This window comes from Lonchura striata, chromosome 4 (genome assembly GCF_050655825.1).
Source record: "Lonchura striata isolate lonStrDom1 chromosome 4, ASM5065582v1, whole genome shotgun sequence".
NCBI lineage: Eukaryota > Metazoa > Chordata > Aves > Passeriformes > Estrildidae > Lonchura > Lonchura striata.
Genome location: NC_140706.1, coordinates 12,581,562 through 12,602,275, shown reverse-complemented (window position 1 = coordinate 12,602,275; position 20,714 = coordinate 12,581,562). Strand labels below are relative to the sequence as shown.

Sequence of the window (20,714 nt, the reverse complement as noted above, 5' to 3'; positions counted from 1 at the left end):
GTCCTTTCTCTGCTGTTTCATGTATGAGACTGGTCTAAAGGAAACCAGGCTGATTCCTAGATGCTTCATGCCATATAGCTTTTGCACTTGCCTCACCATCATCCTGTTAAAAAAAAAGGAAGTCTTACCATGCTAAGAGTGAATTTAAGTGGTCTGGAGTAGTAGGGTCAGGGCTCAGAGGTGGTGAGGTCACAAAAGCTGCAGCCTTGGCCCAGTTTTTGCTCCAGTAATGTGTCCCATCTGTCCCCAAGCTGGCAGTGATCGGCTCTCCAAAAACAAGGGGACCTTGGAGAAAGCAAGGATATACAGGAACTAAGTACAGCCCACCCTCTCTTCAGCACATGACACTGCTTGCTGCATGCAGCCATGAATAATTCACACATTGCTACATGGCTAGCACAGCTCCCAGGAAATTAAACAGCCCTGACTTTGTCTGTATGATAAAAAATTAATCAGGAGTCTGTCTGAGCTCTACATGCTTTTGATCAGCCTATTTACAAATCTTTCTTTCCAAGCCAGAAGGAGACAGTTCAGACCCACTTTTAATTTGTACTGTTTTAATCACAGCCATGTTGCTCCAATTTGGAGTGCACTGGATGGTGGATCACTTCAGCAGGCAGATGCCTTTTTACTACTCCCAGGTTGGGCATAGCACCAGCAGACAGCAGCATATGGTCCCCTGCACCACACTCCAAGTCTCCAAGAATACAAACATCAAGACAATAATTTGCTCTTTGGCTTTTCCATATTGCTCAGAAGCTTTGTAGTCCCAACCAGCAGAACAGTTCTGATTTGCAAACGCAGCTTCAGAAACAGCTGCCTTCGGGCTCACGCAGCCCTTTTGCTTTGTAACCTGGTTACAGCAAGCAGGCTGACCTGCAGGACACATCAGAGGGGGGTCAGCTTCCAGCAGCAAGGCCAGGAGCGAGCTCTGAGCATCTGTAGCAGGAGGGTCACTGCCCAAGCCACACCTCAGAAAAGCTGAAATACTGGCATGGAGGATGTGCCATTAGGAATAAATTATCTCGCTTCTATGAACAGAGATATAGCAGTCTAAGAGAAAAGTAAAAGGGAAAAAAGGATAGAGAAGAGTCACAATTCAGTCTTCGAGAGTACAGTTTGTGGGGAGAGCTTCTCAGCTTAAAAATATAAAAGGAAAGGATTTCAACTCATCCTTCCCAGCCACAAATATTTAGTCTGCAATGGTGCTACCATTCTTTGATAACCTCTCCCTATAGCCTGCCATTTGGGTCAAGACATACAGGTTTTTCACTGAGCTTCTATTCAACAAAAAAAAAAGTTTGGGGAAGCAAAGGAAGTCACTTACCTCTCTTCCTGGCCATTGCAATGATATCAGCTGCACTCTTACTCATCACCTTGGTGATGTACACTGGGCAGTTTATTCGACTGGCAATCGTGATGGCACGGAAAACTGCTTCTGCTTCAAGCTGAGAAAAACAAGGAGGGAAGAGTTAACTGCAAATGCAGTCTAAAGAAAAAATCAGCTGGAGGACTGTGCCATACTTCTAACTGTTCAGCAACAACTCTTCAGGGGTTGATTCTGCTTTTTCCATAGAGAGAAACAGTGCTGGGAAACAGGGAGCTAACCCAACCTCAAACACTTGGCACTAGCAGTAACCACAGCCAGGCTGTACTCACTAGCAGGGTACAGCTGCCCCAGTACCAACACAGCCCCCTGGCTCCCTGCACCCAGGAAAGGTCATGTCCAAGCAGCTGATGCAGCTTCTCCCACCTTCCTGTTTAAGACTCCTACCCTGCAGCTGAAAGGAGAACAAAGCAAGAAAACTTTGACTCTACTTGAAGACAACCTCTGAGCTCCCCCAGAAGCTTTCCCTAATCTTTCCATAATGGTGACAGTGAATGTAAAGAATTCTCAAACAGCAACTTCAGCACTATGGACTGAATTTAGCCTATAATCCACAGAAGCCTTTGAAGCAGTGCCCAGTAAGTCCCCTCTGTCTGCAAGCGTAAAGGCAATCTCCTCCCAGGGAGCCATCTGGGACGTAGGCACACAAAGGAGCATCTTCAGATGGAGGAGCAGTGTTTCCCAGCAGCTCTGGAGACTCCTTCCCCCAGCCATCAGTTTTATACCAGATCCTTCCCAGATGGACTCACAGTATTGGCATTTTAATATGAAAAACTCTGTTGTAACTGAAAATAGTGACTCAGTGGTAAAGAAATTTCTGTGCAAGATTTTTTCTAGAAAAGTTGAGCTTCTTAGACCTTCCAAAATCACATGGCTTAATCCTTCAGCGTTTTGTAAAATATTTTTCCTTTAATCAGACTGCTTCAGTTTGTCCTAGAACTTGTATCAAAACTTGTATTTTCTCTGGAAACCCCAAATGCACATTTAGAAAGCACAGAAGGAGGCATGGCCTCTGCACTGCAGCACTAGAGCAGAGCAAAATTCTTTTCTGGAAACTGCAAATGCAGATTTTCCTTAGGCCCTTGTTCTCATTAAATGGAAACAACTCAATCCTTTTAGAATAATTTTAGTAGAACTTGAACAGCAAAATGAAAAAGTACATAAACAGTTCAATAGAAGAATGTGACCAATTAAGCTGATTTGTTTTGCCTTGGGGAGAAGTTAAATAAAAATGTGTAGACCACAACAATCTCTTCAAGTTCAGCCTCAAACCCCCGGGATGTCGTTGTCTCTTTAGTCTTCTAGGAAAGCAGTCACTTCCCACTACCGCCCTCCACATCCCATTAACGGTCTGAGCTGTGGACTTTAGGGGGCATTCTCATGTTTCCACATTTTCTTTGCATTTAAATAAACCCTTTCCAGATGCCTGAGATGATCCACACCAGATTTTATTATAAGGGAGTTGCTTAAAACAAGCTGCCTCACAGCATCTTTCCATTCTCATGTATTTGCATTTCCACAGCTTGCATTTCTGACACAATATATCTGCCAGCATGAAAGTAGATCTGTATGTGGGTGTATGCCTATGCACAGTATAGATGCTACAGATTTTCAGCCAAAGCATTTTAATAAATGCAGTTATTCTGAGGACTAAACCTCAAGCTGCACTGCTGATTTTTAGCCTGATAAGCCCATTTTTTGTCATCACAAATCAAAACCCAAAGGTCACGCTTAAAAAACACATGGACATCCATGCCTGGGGCAGCAGGAGCTGAGACTCCTGAGTGTACAAGGAGTGTACATGCTTATCCCTGGACTCAGGGAATGCACCTGCTGCAGCATCCAAAGGGCTTTTCAGGCAAACAAACAAGCTGAAAAGACTTTTCAGACTTTGAGTAATACTGGAAAGGGCAATGGGAGAAGCATTAGAAGCTGAAAAGACCTGGACTTTTCAGACTTTGAGTAATACTAGAAAAGACAATGGGAGAAGCAGATGTCTGGCCTTACCTCTTCTGGCCTGCTCAGGGCATGTCCCTCAGGTCCAGTGATTCCCATCTCCAGAATACGCTTTTGTTCCTGCAATGTAAGAGATAACTGCTGACCCAGCTCCAGGATGAGCCCCGTGCACCCAGCATCCTCGGGGAGATGAAGAGCCGCACAGTCTGACTGCCCCTTTCAGCATCAGTGTACATGCAGCTGCAAAGTTCACTGGACACTGAAAACACTGGCTCTAAACTGGTCCCATGCCACACCAGCACAGCCAGCAGTGCTCTCTGTTGTGTGACTGAGCACATTTGTGCCCCAAGCCATTGGGCTGCACCATCAGAAACTTCCTCTGCCCTCCAGAAAGTCCTACTTGACACCATGACACCAGCCCAGGGACTGGACTTCAACCAATACACTAAATGGTAATTATGGGTACTTCCAGCCTGCCATTCCCTATTTACTAGCTCAAGTTCCTCTCTGGTGGCAATCCACAAAGCACTTTCTTAAACCTTCAGCATTGCTGACACTTTCAGTTTTCTGTAACGCTTTCTTCTTATACAGGGAATCACTAAAATTACGCTTTTATGAAATAGAACAGTGTCATCCAGTTGCAAGGGCACTGTGTCCTCATCAAAGACCCCATCTCAGGAACAATGGGGGTTTGTCAGGAGGAAAAACTGTGCTATCCAGCTTCGTAGCAGTGAGATCATTTTTTTAAAAACAGAAAGACTTCACTCAATTTAAGGCCAAACTGTGTTATTGAAATAACTCTTTGCAGAAACTGGTGGTCAACCCCTTTTCATCAGAGGTCTGGCCCTGGCCTGCCCTGCCTTGGCCCGTCCACAGGGCTCTAATGAGCCCAGCTCAATGATGTAATGGCTCTGTGACACAGAGAAATGTCCCCTAGAGACCAAGATGAAGTTACTGAACATATTTGAATGTGCAAGCTAATAAATATCTGATGCAAGGTCCCTAAGGGTGAAAAGCTCACACATTACCAACATACTCCAGTAAAACTGAAAAAGTTAACATTCATATATACTTTAGCCTTTGCTGCAATCCATCATTAATCTGACTGTGTAAGAACATTTTGGTTAGAAAAACATAAGGTTTCATAGGTATTATTAAAAACAGCTGTTCTGGGTCATTAATGCACCGGCTCTGAACAGTGCCAGTTAAAGAATTCAGATAATTAAAATTCAGCAATAAAATCAAGTTACAGCCATGTAAAAAAATAGCATGTTGGCATAGAATAGATACACAAAGGAGGACAGATTTGCATCTTGAAGGAAGTAATAAAATCAGATCATATGATAAATTGCCCTCTGTAAGAGGACTTGATAGTGCTAATTAACTAGAATATATGTTTGACAAGATCTGTGAAAATTTGTATTTTCACACAGGATGGTCCTAAAAAATCCATGTGCAGGCAGCTTTCTTTTAATTATCTAAATAATTCTTCTACATAAAAGCACATGGCAATGGTGAACAACTAAGTTGATGCATAACATAACTTACATTTATTTACTACTTCCTCTTTACCTAATAATTTTTCTGTCCTGTTTGTTCATATTCGAGGCTGTATATTAAGGCTCATCAGAGAAAAATGTAACTGAAACAGATTTCTATCAAATAGGCAATTTCATGAGTGTGCCTTGATTTTAATGGGCCATGTATCAAAACACCACAGATTCCATTTGATTTGTTTTACTTTGCCATTCCTACAATAATATTGACTTAATCATGCTTATTAATAGTCATTTTCATTCTTCTAGATATTTCATGTTGTATTAAAACTATAAATTATGTATTTAGTGGTTTTTATTAATGCTAAACTTCATGAGAAATCAGCTTTTTGCTCTCTTGAATTCAAATGAGAGTTGTCACCTAGTTTCAGTGGGGGAAGGACACAACCACATTGTATGTGCCTGCTGATGCCTCACTAGTAACTTTTGACCCCAGTGGTTATTTTGGTCAAAGTTAAAATGAAAGGCAGATCTCAAAGGGGATAATTTCTAACCAGGAAGATGGAAATGTGTTTTTCTCCAAGAGGAAAAAACAAAATACACCCAAGGCAAGAGTTCTTACACAATGCCAAACAACTCAAGCATTCCCTTAATGTTTTCCCTTAGACATGAGACAAGGTGGGTTGCCTTGTCCAGATCTCAAAGACAGCTTTAGCTGCTGTAATTTGCTTGTCAGCTCTGCAGCCCAGTCCTAGCAGATAAGCCAGCAGATAAGCAGCTCAGCAGATGAATCAGATGGCTCACTCAGAGCCTCACTGACCTAAGAGGGGCTCGATGCATGTAGGAGAGATCAGGCTAGTGAGAGATCTCTGCAACAGCCTTCAAAGATTCATCTGTCACAAATGTAGCATCAAAACAAAACCGACCCAAAGCTGCCCCTTCTGTTTCAGAGGGGGATCCTGGCCTCTGAAAGACCAGTGGGAGGTGTTCTATCAACTGCTGCCCTTGGGTTGCCTCTTTCCACGTTTCCATGTGTTGTGGTACTGATCAGAGCCATGGTACAGTCCAGTGGGAGGACAGCAGCTGCCAGGGCACCTGACCTGCAAGGACTGCTCTGGAGATGCAGGGTGATTTAATGGAACATTCTGAACTTGAACCCAGCTTCCTGGTTCTGAGATGCATCATCTAAGAGCATGGATTATACTTAAACACACATTTATGAAATGTCTACAAGATCACAGTAGTTCTTATTCTCAACCTTCAGAGATTTATAAAAATATTCTCAAATAAAAAAAATAGGTGTGTGAGCTTAAATACCTGCTCCAAATTCACTGTGTTGCTTATGCTGATAGCTGCAGCAAAAGACTTGAGTATAAAGCTTTCAGATCCTCTTTTTGTACCCAAAATCTATGAAGAAGGCTTTACATTATTCTGGTTCACTTGTATCTTCTGGATTCAGAAGAAATCTTCTTGCTTCCTTCTGCCCTTCATATCTAGTCCTCATTTGCTGCCAAGGCAAGGAGCTACCTAAATCATTGCCCTATCTCGAGGATGCTCTGCCAATTAATGCAAAAGGACCCCCATTCTCTCATCCCAGGCTTTATACCAATGATGTGCATGGTATCAGGTTCATTTAAGGCTCTTTCCAGGGAGTTCCCTACTTCCTACCCATCCTCTGACTGGCCTATTTAACTTCTTCTCTCTTATAGCTGTCATCTCACAAAGCAAAGCAAATCAAGAACGATGGTTCACTCACCTGAGCTATCAAGTCTCCATTTTCAGCATGGACCAGGATAACAGCCCCAAGACTCTTTAGAAATGTAAAGGCTTCATAAAGCTGCAGGTAGTACAAAGAAGGAAACACTGCTGAATAAGGAAAACACATTACTTAATACTCAGACCTCTCTCTTCACCTCAGTTTTGTACCTTCTATGCTGGTAATTATATTGGTGAATAGCAAATGAGCTCTTTACTACACAGAACCTGACTTCACTGATGTGTTGACTTACCCACCCCTGTAAACACCAGCTGCACCAAGACAAGGTCAACAGCCCCAGGCAGGGCTGGATTTCCCTGGGACAGAGTCTGCCCCAGGCCCTGCACTGCAGGGCCACCTCCCCATGCCCATGCAGGGCTAAGTTTAGTAGTTCTGTAGTTTTAGCAAATATAAAATAGAATTATTATCATGTACTACAGGCATTTTAGTATGGCTAGAAAATCTCTTCTGAAGCGCAGACATTTTGCACCATCTTCTTAGAGCTGTCATTCTTAAGCTTTCAGCAACATCTTTAATTCAGATATTAAAAGCTGCAATATTTTCTCTAGAGCATCCTTAGTTTTCTAATTGCTTTCTAAGATTCAACACCCATCCCTAAAGAAGGTCAGTAGCTGATCCTTTTGCTTTTACTGATAATTTCTGAGCACACATCTACTGAAACACAGTTTCCTTTCCAAAATCTATCCAGCTTATGTGTCCCTTTTTAAAATCAGACTTCAGTAACTGGGAGCCCAGTTTTCAAACACAGATTAAATATGGAAGACAAAGGTTCTTCAGTGTCTACTTTTGCACTAGGGCATGTCAGGCAGCATTGAATGGGCTGCAATATACAGCTTGCAAATGGACATTTAAAGAACATAACAACCATTAGTGCAGCCACACATTAAACATTTGATGTATTCCTCTTGGCAATTCCAACAGGGAGTTGAACTTAACAGGCACTGCTGTCAGAAAATATTTATAAATTATTATGTCCAAAATTCCAATTAAAATCACATGTATTGGAGGTGTAACAACAGTTATTTAAGAGACCAAGAGCTGTAGCTCTGGGAATAAGCAAGAAAGAAACATTTTATCAACTGAATAAGCAAACATTATTATTACTAACAGATGCCATTGTCCCTTTACAGTGGCCTGATATGTATGAATGGGAAAGCTGAAGAGTCTGGAATCTGTAATGAGCTCTGGACAAACAAGCTCATTGTTATCTCCAGCCCTAATGAGAAAAGGCCACCTCCCCCAAAGAGCAACCCCATTTAGCTGCTTACACAACCAAGAAACTCTTGAAACCTCAGAACTGCCACTGCCTCGAGTGCTTCATTTTTTTCTCCTTCTCTGACCTAGAGTCCTCGAAAGGTTACTGCAAAATAAAATGAGTGAAATTCTGAGCAGAGCTGAGTGGCTGCAATGTTGGGAGACACCAGAGGATCTCTACAGAAGGTGAAGGTCAGACACTTGAAGAAACACACACAGGTGTTCTGCACAGCTCAGAACTGACCCTCCAGAGAGTAAACCACCACTGCACATTTCTCCCAGTGCCAATCAGCCCAGTGAGAATGTTTCCCTGGGATTCAAACTCAGCAGCTCCTCAAGTGTTGGGAGATGAGAAAAGAGAAGACAGATCACAGCAAAGAAAAGCATTCAGAGCAATACCTGGCTGTCGGACATTTGGTAGAGATCTTTGTACGCCATGTAGACTTGGAAAGAGTTCACACCTGTTCCAAGACAAAATTCAAAGGTGTTGCCATTTAAGCATATTCTTAAATTGTATTTGAACAAAAACTTCATGAAAAGTAAGTAATAGAGTATGTCTGGATTAGGCTTTTCACTAGTGATTGCCAAAAATCAAGCACGGCTTCACAGCTACATTGGACTAAAAGCCTGGATGCCCTCTACTCTGGGGGAATTTTTTGGATGCTGTGGGTAGCCTGTGTCCATCCCTGGAGTAACTCAGCCACCACTGCAAAGAGGATTGCTTGTAGCCAAATCACAGACAAGCAGTGGTGACTAAAACAAGCATGTAAAGTTTGTGAAGTTTAAAAAAATCTTGTGTAAACTGTGATTTTTGGTAGATTAAACTTCTGGTTAGTTCCCCCAAAGTGCTGAGAAGGTGTAGAAAATGTGTATCTGAATGTGCACACAGACTTGCTTTTTCTTGACCTTACACTCCGAAGTGCTTAGCTTAGCTGATGGAGGAATGGAGACAAAGCCTGAAACCAGTTTTATAGGCAGCTCACCACACTTCTCCTGCCTTCCAAAGAAGGAAGGATTTATGCTGGCAGCCATAAAAAAACATGAAAGACAAGTTTCAAATTTCAGAAATCTGTAAGAAATGCTAGTGTTGAGTGTCAGTTGTCAACAACCCCCTATATTCAAATCCCCAAAAGTGTTGCTATTTATTTCAAATATTTGGTTTTTTACGTAGCTTTGTATTCTTACAGAATGAGACTTACAAATGTCTTCTGTTCATAATCTCTGTACTTATGAATTCATATTAGTGTATATATTTGTCTTACTTTCTAGTCTACTGGCAAGATCCTCAGTTTGGTCCAAGGACCAGAAACATAGTTTTCTAGCTTTAAAAAAAAGTAAATTCTAAGCTACCTAAGCTGTGTATGCTGCATTTCAAAATGGCTGTGATGAAAACTGTGCATCCTAGGGCAAGAAGAAAATGTTCCTGTTATTCATTTTTGTCTACATGAATGAATAAAATGAATAAATCTCTCTGATGAAGATATAACCCCTTCATGAGTCTCGAATGAGCAAATACATCCTCAAGCACAGGGTATGATTGCCCACACACACACAGAATTCATTTATTTACAATTACAGGACTAAAATACCTCAGGATATATGCAAGATAAAACATTGAAATGATCCCTGGTATTATATCTCCCTGCTAAGTCCAGGCAGCTCAGAAGGAACACAAAGAAGGAGCTGGCCCCTCCTTGCTGACTTCCACGCTGAACAAATCCAGCCTGAAAGGTAGAACCCTGTCAGCCTGTAAGCCCATCCTTTCTTCCCATTTTCCTATTTATCATGTTCTCAGAAAACACACAAAGCCTTTACTACCTGTAATCCCTCCATCTACTCCTCATTGCAATTACATTTCAAAATACTGAGTACTTCCAGGGCCTTCCCTGACACCTGGCACACACTTCTCTGTGAGCCAAGGGCTGGGCTACCTTGCTCTCCTTGCTCCACCAGGCTCCAGCCAAAGGTAATTCATCCATCACAGTCCTGCAGGAGGTAAGGCAGCTTCCCCTGGCTGCCATGGGGGAACACACACCCTGACCCAAGTAATACATATTCTCATCCTTTCTCTTTTATTGCCTTGCTGTCCTCTTAGGCCCTCTTCTGACCTTGATAAAATGACTGAGTTTTGCTTTCACTCTGTTTAATGTTCTCCCTGAAATTAATGGAAGCAGAAGGTTCCCCAGTAGGGAACCTGCCATAGGATCTTGAGCCTGCTCCTTACCACAGTGCAGAAGCAGAGTTCTCCCATGTATACTCACATTCACACCCTCAGCTGCCACCAGATACACACAGAGCATTTCAGGGGCTGCCTTTACAGCTAATGGGAGAGAGGGTGTGAACAATCCTGCCTTGCAAAGAGAGCACCTACACCAGCTACCAAGATAAATAACAAAAATTTACATATACAGGTATCCAAGATTATACTCCTTGCCCTGGCCTGGTTCACTGACCTACTCATTGGAATTAGGCAGCTTTTCAAAAGCCCTGGTCCGTGGCCTATTGACCTGAATGCTTAACATCTGTTACACACTAGTTCTTGTTAATGTCCCTTGCTCTAACACCAGGGGTACTCAACAGAATCCTCTCCAAATTTTAGGCAGGACTACAGTATACTCCTGAACTTTCTGAACAGTGACAAAGTCAAAGTAACCACTGAGGCCTCTGTAAGCAATTTTAGGCTCTTGCTCCTTTGCATATACTGAAGAAGCTCAATCCTAAAATAGCTGCTGAAATTATGCCAGTCTGAGTGTTTATAATCAATATTTGGCTCTACAAAATCTTCAGGCACTTCCAAAGCCTGTGTCTCTTTAAATTAGCCTTGTATTGATTTAAAACTGATTAATTGTTCAATTATACCTCACAACAAGGCACCTCAACAGCCACTCTGTAAGCTCCCCTGTCACTCATGCTGATTGCATTAGGCACATGTAGCTCTGAAACACAATGAGCTGAGCCCTGTCACTCAGCTCACTCACCCACAATCAGCCAAGAACCAATTCAATCCAGATTCCCAGCTGATGAAAACCAGGGTCACTCCACTGACATCAAGTTTATTTGCACCAGCTGGCTTAAATGTTTCCAATTATCAGGAAATATTACCCATTAATTTGAAAGCCCTTGCCATGCTGAATTATTTCCTATTGTGCTTGTGAGTTCATACTCACCCTTACCTTGTGTCTCCAACACGTGAGAGTAACTCACACTGCCTGCCTGAGACATACATGAGAACAAAGGTGACCTCCTAATGCTCTCACCACTGAAGAGGCCACCAAGGCTCCATCATAAATCTCAGTTCAGGAACCAATTAACAGATTTCTGCTTCCCCTGATGACTCAAAGGCAGGTCAGATTTACACAGAAAACTCAGATTTCAATAGTTGGAGAAAACTATTAACCTAACTGCACCAGACTTTTAATGTAAACCCTTGGGCAAATTTGGGAGTGCTGAGCCATCTGTAGTCAGGGAGCTCTGGAAAGTAATATCCAACCTTTGAAACAAGGCACAATATACTTGTCTTGGGAAGTACAGTCAGCTAATGCACAGCAGCAGATTCATGTTAATGCTGATATCAGGGAAACAGCACATATTTAGCACAGACTGTGTTGACAGATGTCATCACCTTGTAAAAATCACCTATAATAGAGACCTATGTAAGACCAGCTGCAGTTTCTCTAATTATGTGCAGTCTTGCTGATGGAAGTGTTTCATTGCCTAAAATCTGGTTATACAGCACATGTACTGTTAGCATCCTGTGACATGGAATAAACTCCCCCAGGTGACTGCACTTCCATGGCATTTCAGCAAACAACTGCTCACTCAAAAAAAGCATTTTGCTTTTTTTTCCTACTTTGATAGTTCTCTTTCTCTATAAAGAGAACTTTTCACATCTAAGTCAATACTAGCTCTACACATTGCAAAAGATGCTGCATATACCTATCACTTAGTTTCCCAACAGAAGAGTCATTCTGATTTGCCCATGGAAATTGCATGCCATGTCAGAAAATGCTCCCTAATTAATATCCACACATTTTAAAATAAAGTAGAAAATTAAAAATATGTGAAAATATATAATTCTGAAAAGAAAATACAAGCTGTCAGGCACAATTTCAAGGAACAAGATCTAAGTTAGGATCTTCTGAAGGCTAGATCCCATTGCCTACACAGAGGAATTTGGTGCCACAAAGATGCTCTCCTTACATGAAACTGCCACATTGAGCCTGCATGTGTGAAATGTATTTAGGAGAGGTTTCATCTGTGCTGATCTGAATTGGTAGCTGGAGTCCAGGTAAGGTAACCTGCAGCATCTCACATGATAGTAGGCCTGTTAACTGAACACAAACCCACAGAACATGGCATCTTCTAGTAACTTCAGGGACAGCCAGCAGAGAGAAGCACTTGAGAAAATCATAGCATTTTTCAATATTATACACCTAACTTTAGCATCTCTTTTTCTAATAACTGGAAACTGTTTTAAAAATATAGACATATTTTATTTACGAAATCAAGTCTCAGCAAGTAAATTATTACAAGTCACTGGTGCAAAATGAGATCTAGCCTGTAGTGTGACATTTTCACAGCCCCACGTGCTCTTCATATTTGGATTTAATTTGAGGCAGCTGAATCAAAGCTTTCAGTCCAGTTAAAACCTGAACTACTATTTTGAACTTTCTTCATTCATTAAATAGAGGATCTAAGATGACTGGGGTGATTATCCTAAATACTGATCTTTGAGTTCTACCTTTGAAAAAAACCTACCAATGCAATGTCTGAGTCTATTTCCACAAGCAAGGATAAAGTGATAATTTTTTTTATTACAGTGTAAGCATCTTAATCTTCCATGTCTATACTGGACAAAGTCATAAATATGCACAAAGTTGTAGGTCCATTTTACACAGCAGAAAGTGAAAATACAGGTTCAAGGTAGTGAAGAACCTTAGCCAGCATAGCCAGTGCCTATGCATTCATTAAAATACTTCAAAATTTCACCTACATATGATATTTAAATAAAACAAAAAAATATTACTACATTTCACTCACTAACCTTTGTCTTGCACGAGTACTTCCAGCTCTTCTCGAATCCCATCATACCAGCTGGTGATGTCCACATGGAGAGCATAATCACAACAGGATTTGGTATCAGCTGCCTCATGCCACTTCTCAAAGGAGGTCAGTAAACTAGATCCAGGTTCTGGAAGCACATGATCAACTGAAAAAGAGATGGAGTGTCTGTTAGCAGGACAGTATGCAACTTTCAGATTTCCACAGACTGAGCAGCCCTCCAGTGCCTCAGCCAGAACAGCAGCCTTGGAGGCAGTCTGTGTGCTGGCTGTAACTCTGGGGGGTCAGCCAGGTCCTGCTGCCCCAGGTGCAGCAGACTTTGTGAAGATGAGTCTGGCAACCTGCTTGGTGCAGCATCAATAGACACACAAAGGGGGAGCCAAACACCTCACAGTTTAGGAAACATTTGTATTTCCCCTTACAGTATTGTAATAGACCATAGGTTCTGGCCTTCACTGAAGTTCTTGTCTAATGTGTCCATTTCTATGTATTTCACAGTAAGCACAACAATTAACCAGTGCCTCACAGTCACAGAACTGGCCACTCTGCCCTACCAACACATCAGTGCATATGTTCAATGTTTTCTCAGCAGCCAAAACTGGGAATACAGCCAAAGGTTTGAACTGGGGTGACACTGAGCACAAACACTTTCACACTATACAATCCACTGAATGCCCTGCCTCTCCCCTGCCTCAAGGCTTTCTGCTTCTGATGATGCCACACCATCCACTGACATAAAGACTTGACTACTTATGCATAGGTACTTCTCTCTTCAGGGCTACTTCGTTTGAAAATAAATCAAGATGGGCTTACCAGTGCCCTTTGCAAGCCTAACTCTGCACAGGAATACTCAACTGAAGAACACACACTGGAAAAAAACTATTAACAAAAGGAATGAACAGCAGTGCATTTTGTGTCTATGGCCGAAGAGTCTTTCAGATGATGCCTGCTGCTGAATAAATATGGGTGACAGGTAACCCCCCCAAAAAAAAAAAACCAAAAAAACCCAACACATCCCAATTCAGTGTGAGTAAAACTCCACTGGGAAAATCCTGTCCACAAGGAAGCTAAGACAATTTATGGCACCTGAACAATTGCCTCACAACATCTAACCAAAGCCAAGTCACAGCCAGAAAGAAAGAAATAAATCTTGTCCCACCATCTGTAGACAGAAGAAGAGTGTTTAACAAGTTGAAATACTTCTTCTTTTCACCAACAAAGATGTTCCTCTGCGACACTTCTGTTAAGGTCTTCCTCAATTCCTGCTGCCAAATCCAAGTTCATAAATAAGCAAATCTTGTTATTTCCAAAACTCTTGAAATGGCAGTAGGAGGGAACAGCAGATCTTTGTCAGATTTTCTGTGCCACATACTTACAGTGCTACCTACACTGCTTTCCAAAAATCCCAAGATTACGTACATTATCCCTCAGTGCTTATTCTTTATTTCAGAGCAAAGACAATTCTGCGCGCTGGTATTTCTTTCCGAGGGTAGGTTCATTTTCAGGCCAACCCTGGTTAACAAGGATGAATGGATCTCAAACACAGTGCCCAGAAATTTGAATATTCATTGCAGAAGATCTCAGAAAGTCAGAATGAAGCCTCTGGTAGCTATCCCCACACAGATATAGCTCTGCTGGTACTCACTGATCATGGTGGTGCCCCCTGCTAGTGCTGCTTTTGTGCCTTGATAGAAGTCATCAACAGCAGTCATCCCTTGGTAGGGCTTTTGTAGATAAGTGTTGACATCTATGCCCCCAGGAATAACCATGCGCCCATTCGCCTCTATGGTCTTGACTCCTCCAGGAACAATCAGATTCTCTCCTATTTGCCTGCACAGCAAGGAAAGCCAGTATTACTTTATTGGAGCAAACACAGAGGACAAAGCTATTTAAGGCATGCATGGAGAGGGAGCCTGTGCCCATACAGCAGGAGGTGGGTCCCCAAAGGCAATGTGAAGCTCAAGCTCACGCTGCCTCTGTCCTGCCCAGCACAGCAGAACAAAGCAGAGGAGAGCTGCCTCGCTGAGCCATGAGCTCTGTTTGCTTTGCATGGCTCTAGTGGCCAATAAAGGAGTTGTAATGCACCAGCATTAAAAATTGATTATTTTTTCTATGATTTCTATCTTTAAACAATTCAAATTATGTACACTTAATGCTCTCTTGGGGGCTCCAGTTTCATATATTAAGTTCTTAAATGAAAATAGGAAAACATAGATCAAATATGGGAGCAAGCTGAAATTGTAAAAATATATGGCAGAAGCAAAGGCATATCAGAAAATGTTACAATTACTTTGTCATCATGCAATGCAAATTTATCCTTAAAAAGAAATCTAAATAACCTAAGATACAGAAATACATATCTAAGAGACCTAAACATGTTTAATCTACCATGTCCCATATTCTTCATCCTCCTTTTGAAGTTAAAAGTCAGTGAAACATTCTGCATAACTGTGTAGAAAAATTAGAATTAGCTGTTGCCATCTTTTTCCCTTCAGGTCTTCAAAGCAGGATTTTTTTTTTTCACTATTAAAAATATTAATCTGTCCCCCATACCAATATCAAACTCCAGATACTTATGATCAAAATACTTTTATTATTTATAGACTCAGCTACAAAGAAATTAAACTTTAACTTTTAAAGACACACTACATTTTATCATCTACTTTGCATGGCGCCAAACAGGGGGAGGTATGGGCCTGTATGGAAGCCATGTCTCTGCACTGCTGCACCTCAATGTATTTGGGCTTAGAGGTAACTGTAAGGTAGTTAAAGTTCACTTAGTTTATCTCATGTTACAGACACAGAGTCCTTGTCCTATTTTTTTTTTTTTTTCTGGATAAAATAACATTTATCCACAGCTAAATAAATACCACAGACATCTGAGCTGCTGAATCTGTTTCCCATATTAAAATGCAACTTCCACCTACAGTTCACAACACAGCAACTGATTAACAGCCAACTGTGATAAGGTAGATCCAGAAGTGAATATAACTATTCATTAAAACCAGTGAGAAAATAAGAAAAACAGGGATAATTATCCACATTGGAATCTGGCCAAACTAGCAGAGTTAATAAATAGCCCCAAGAGGTCAAGAATCTGTTTCATTTGCTATGCAAAAATATCCCCTCCAGCAGCTCATTTCCCCTGGTACCCTGGGCTCTGGCTGGAGGGAAGCACAGCCATTCCCTGAGCAAACTCCTCATGGGCATCCCAGGATGGGGTCACAGCACTGAACAAATCCAGGAGGGCTTCCTCATGAGAGCTGGCACCTCCACGTCTGGCACCTAATGGCCATCAGCATGGGCAGCACTGTCACAACCTGTGTGCAGCTGTGCAGTGTGAACAGCACCCTGACAAACAGGGAACCAGCCTGGGTGCAAAACCAGCAGCTGCCCAGCACATCCAATTGCACAAACAAAAGCTGCAAGCAGCTCCTCTGTTTTAAAAATGTTCCTCACAAAGGTGTATCATAAGGCACTGCACCCATGAGCAGATTCAATGCCTGCATAAAATTAGGCAGCCCATGTGTAGTAATGGTACTAATTGTCCTTAGTCAACTCTATCCCCAAGATTTTAATCAGACCAACCCTCCTCCTTTGTACAGCATTTATGTGGCTAAGAAATTGAACCAGGAAAAAAAATTAACTATGACCCGTCTCCTTTGAGTATGTCCAAGGAGTAACTGCACTTCAAGTACTAACACACCTTCTGAGAATAATACTAATATAAACCTTCACAAAAAAGCAATTAATTTTTATTTTCTTCCACAATCAGTATTCACCAGTTTCCTCTTCAAGAAGACACATGTCCTAACAAAGTGAAAGTGTGCTAACTATATATTGAAGTTTTTTGATGACTCAATGCTCGTCATTTCCAATGTATGATTGAGTAACATCTTACTCAGCTGAAGTCATCCATGTTGAAGTGACATGGGACCAAATGGCCTTTGTGGATGATGCTGCAGTACTATCTGTCAGAAACCTGTCTCATCGCTTGCCCTGGCATCAAGATTAAGGCAGGGAGAAGTCTGGTCTTCACTGGTGCTCAAGGTTATTTTTATTCTGTCCAAGTAGAACATAGAGTAGGAGATAATGTGACAGGGTTCCTGAATTGCTCATTCATTAATGCAAAGTGTATGTGAGTAAGATTGGAGTTCTATTACTTGTGGGTGAAAAAATACAACAGTGCATATAACTGCATTCTAGACACTGTACAAATGATTGAGCTGGTTTTCTCATATGTCAGCAACCACAAAACTCAGACCCAGAGAAAGCTGATGCTGTCTGCCATTTTCAGATGAACAAGTTGGTAAATTCTGTTGTACATGAGCTGATTAAAGCACAACAGAAATAGCAGGTTTTAGCCCTTCCTAAGCTTCATCCAAAGAAACTAAAAACCTCCCACAGAACTCCATGGTGGTGCTTTCTGCAGTTTTTAGACATCTGAGGCTCCCCCTAACCTGACTCATCAATTGCCCAGCTCTGGAGACCATACCCGCAGTCCCCTGCCCTGCCACTTGTTTGTTCCTCCAACCCTTCCCCTTGGCAGGGATGGAGCAAGCACCAGATCATGACCTGTCACTTGGCACAGGGCTCACTTCCTCATGGGATAACAAAGGCAGGAGAGATGTAGGCAAAATAAATTATTTATATGCCAATTTAAATTACCAAATATTTAAAATACTCTTTAGATACTGGAGAACTGCCTCTCAGCTGCCATCTGAGTGTGCAGGGCTTAAGTTTCAAGTAGGAAAAATCCACATGCACCGCTGCTCCTTGTACCTAGGGAGCCCATTTGAGCATTGATTGGCAGGAAGAAACATCGACCATCCTCCAAATTATAGCTGACCTTCAAACACACTCAAGGTTACATCTGCTTTGCTCTCTGCAGAATGATCTGCATTAAAAGCATTAAAAGACCCAAATCTTTTCATTAGGCTGCAAGAAAAACTCAACCCTCTCTTTTCCAATCAGTTTTCATTTCAGAGTGAGAAAAATAACCCAGATCTTTTATAGCCTGGTAAAACCAGGACACTATTGCCTATTCTGGGCTGAGTGGTTTGGTGTCTGCTCCATTCTGTATTAGAATTCTGTATTATCAGCAGGATCTGCAGCTGGAAAGTTCTAGCATCAACGGAATTGCGGATGACTGAGTTTCAAGGTCCAGCTCCAAACAAGCTCAAGCTACATTTAACAATTATTTTAATTATTCAGACACAATGGGCAGTTCCACCTGAAGAAACCAAGAAATCAAACAAACCCAGAGCTTTCTTAGGTTGCAGAATTTATAATCTGAACACAGTAAGGACCCAACCCCATCCCACAGCAGGCTGCCCTCACAAATTATTTCAGAGCAGGACTTCTTGTACAGTTTACAAAGAAAAATCTTGGGTCATCTAAATATAGGGAGCCAGGCATATTTCAGGGTGCTAAATAGAGAACTTGCCTCCTTGGGCAAAGATAAATGCTTCTTAATAATTAAGATCTTGCCTGTCTGTTCATTATTAACCCTAATTAGCTTGGGTAGCTGAGGTTCTTCCTGGATGTCCGGATCCACACATGGATTTCAGAGGGAGTCTATGTACTTAATAAGGGCAGGTGAAAGATTGGCATTGCTAACCTGCCTACTAACTGCCATTGCATTTCTGGAATCTAAGCCAAAAATTCACAGCAGTCTGAGGCTCTCAGCATCTCATGCATTTAGTTGTTTAAATAGTTTTAATGCTTACAAGTGTTAACAGAAGTTTTGTACCTCAACTAACAAAACCCCAGAAAAACTCAACAAAAACACCCATCAAAGAGAGTACAACTTGGTTAACTATTGCTTTAAAAATAGGTATGTGTTCAAAATGTTGTGTCTTCTCCACTTTTGCCACTTCTGCAATGCAATTAACACTAGAAATGGAAAGGCAGACTGAAGTATTAAAAAGAAAACTGCATAGTCCATGGATGAAACTGTTCAGATTTTTTTCTTTCATAATAACCTGAATCGTAGTAACATAAGCAGTCACAGATATGTAAAAAATTGGATTTTTAATCTGATGTTATTTACTTAAGGAGCTCTGAAAACAAGTAGGCAATTAATTATTTACTAGATAACCATAATTATGTTTCTGTGCATCAAATTATAGCCTCTGGAGACCAAGCTTCTTAGGTCACTAGTGAAAATGTTTAACAATCATGAAAAAGGCTTTGATCCTTATGTACATCAGAGTGCTCATACACACTACATAACTTTGCAAACCTTAGAGACCCTCATCTCCACTAAGCCAAGGCAGGACCAGCAGAGCACACGGACATCTCTGTTACAGTTTCCCAGGCCATCAGTAACATGTATTTCAAGTTTTTCACCAACAAATACTTTCCCAGTTCCTGTATTTTATAGCCTGATACATCAGATCTTGCTTTCTAATTGTGTAACAATGCCCAACAACATTATAGGAACAGAACGTGCTGTGGTTCAGCATTAACCAACAGGCAACTGAGACATAGCAGGACCTCATTTGCACCATGCAACGTGGGGCATATTTCAGATTTCTGTGCCCTACAATCCTTAACAGCATGGCTGCAATTGCATTGACTAGGTACAGGGAGAAAGGCTGTAGAGAGCTTTCTGCCATTCACAGACTCAAAAGTTACACTGTCCTTAGCATTACTTCTTTTCTGGAGAGTGCCTATTTGCCTTAACTATTTCAGAAGAAGCTGTGATTGAACTGTTTGAAAAGCAAATATCTCCAATTTACAGCAAAGAAATTTTCTACTTATCTAATCTTAGTGAAGATAAAATGGCAGAATTTAATAATTAAACACTCCTCAACTGCACTCTCACATTTAGAGGTAACTGAGATTCTGCCTACAAAAAATTTTAAGTCAGCACGATCAAGAAATCACAGTATCTATGCTAACATGCATGCAAAAAATCAGTATTTTATAAAACCAACTTTATAAGTCCATCTTCAAGGTACAGGTCTGCATAGAAGGAGTGGTCATCATTGATAATTCTTCCACCCTTAATGAGCAGTCGGTCACTCTGGAGGGAAAAAAAAGGGAAAATGTGGGTTTGTCAAAATAAGTAAATATAATAATGTATTTATGATAACAAATATGCTCATATTATAAAGAAATCCATTAATATCAAACACTATATAAAGGTGAGTTCATGTGGGTACACAGACAGTGGACAGGATAGTTTAATTGATAAGTTTCAGTGAATATTATAGTTTCATCCTATTTCAGGAGTTTCAGTTTATTCCTGACTTTTGGAACACAAGACCTCGTCATCACCACAGTTCATTTTGCTCAAAGCAGCAACCACTGCACATAGAAACACCTGAAATGCCACTACATCCCCCTTTTACCACCTCATTGCACAAGGGCCAAAAGGGAAAGAGAAGCCCCCAGAAGAATCTGCCCAACACTGCAGTGGCCAAGCTGAGCTCACTTGGTGCCCTTGGCATCTCTGGAAAAGTAAAAAAGCTTTGAGTGGGGAGGGACAAGGTCACAAGAGGCTGCTTAGCCCTGCCACTTAGAAATTCCTTACCAGGGAAGCTCCTTCAACACCAGCTCAGCAGGAGCCAAGGGACATGGCCCACAGCTCCTGTCTCCTGTACTGTGGCACAGACCCCCAGCTGAACAGGGTTTCTAGTGGGCATGAAGAATTAATTTAATCAACTGGTGATTTCTGCAGGGCAAAGGCTGTTGAACTGGGGACACTCTTTGCTGACACTGCCCATATGTCCTGTCTCATTCACTCCATGCATGAGAACAGAATGCAGCCTCCAAA

The 20,714-nt window shown here is 41.5% G+C and overlaps 1 protein-coding gene across 2 annotated transcripts in view; it reads right to left on the bottom strand.

The window, feature by feature from the left end:
* CRMP1 (collapsin response mediator protein 1) overlaps nt 1-20,714 on the bottom strand; it is a 49,578-nt gene that overhangs the window by 12,366 nt on the left and 16,498 nt on the right. For both annotated transcript variants that reach the window (XM_021550765.4, XM_021550766.4), the window contains exons 2-9: nt 19,873-19,961; nt 14,577-14,761; nt 12,915-13,079; nt 8,270-8,331; nt 6,596-6,676; nt 3,395-3,463; nt 1,328-1,448; nt 129-285 (exon numbers count right to left, since the gene is read on the bottom strand). In XM_021550765.4, the coding sequence (XP_021406440.1) occupies nt 129-285; nt 1,328-1,448; nt 3,395-3,463; nt 6,596-6,676; nt 8,270-8,331; nt 12,915-13,079; nt 14,577-14,761; nt 19,873-19,961 (929 nt within the window). The remainder of the gene's footprint in view (nt 1-128; nt 286-1,327; nt 1,449-3,394; nt 3,464-6,595; nt 6,677-8,269; nt 8,332-12,914; nt 13,080-14,576; nt 14,762-19,872; nt 19,962-20,714) is intronic.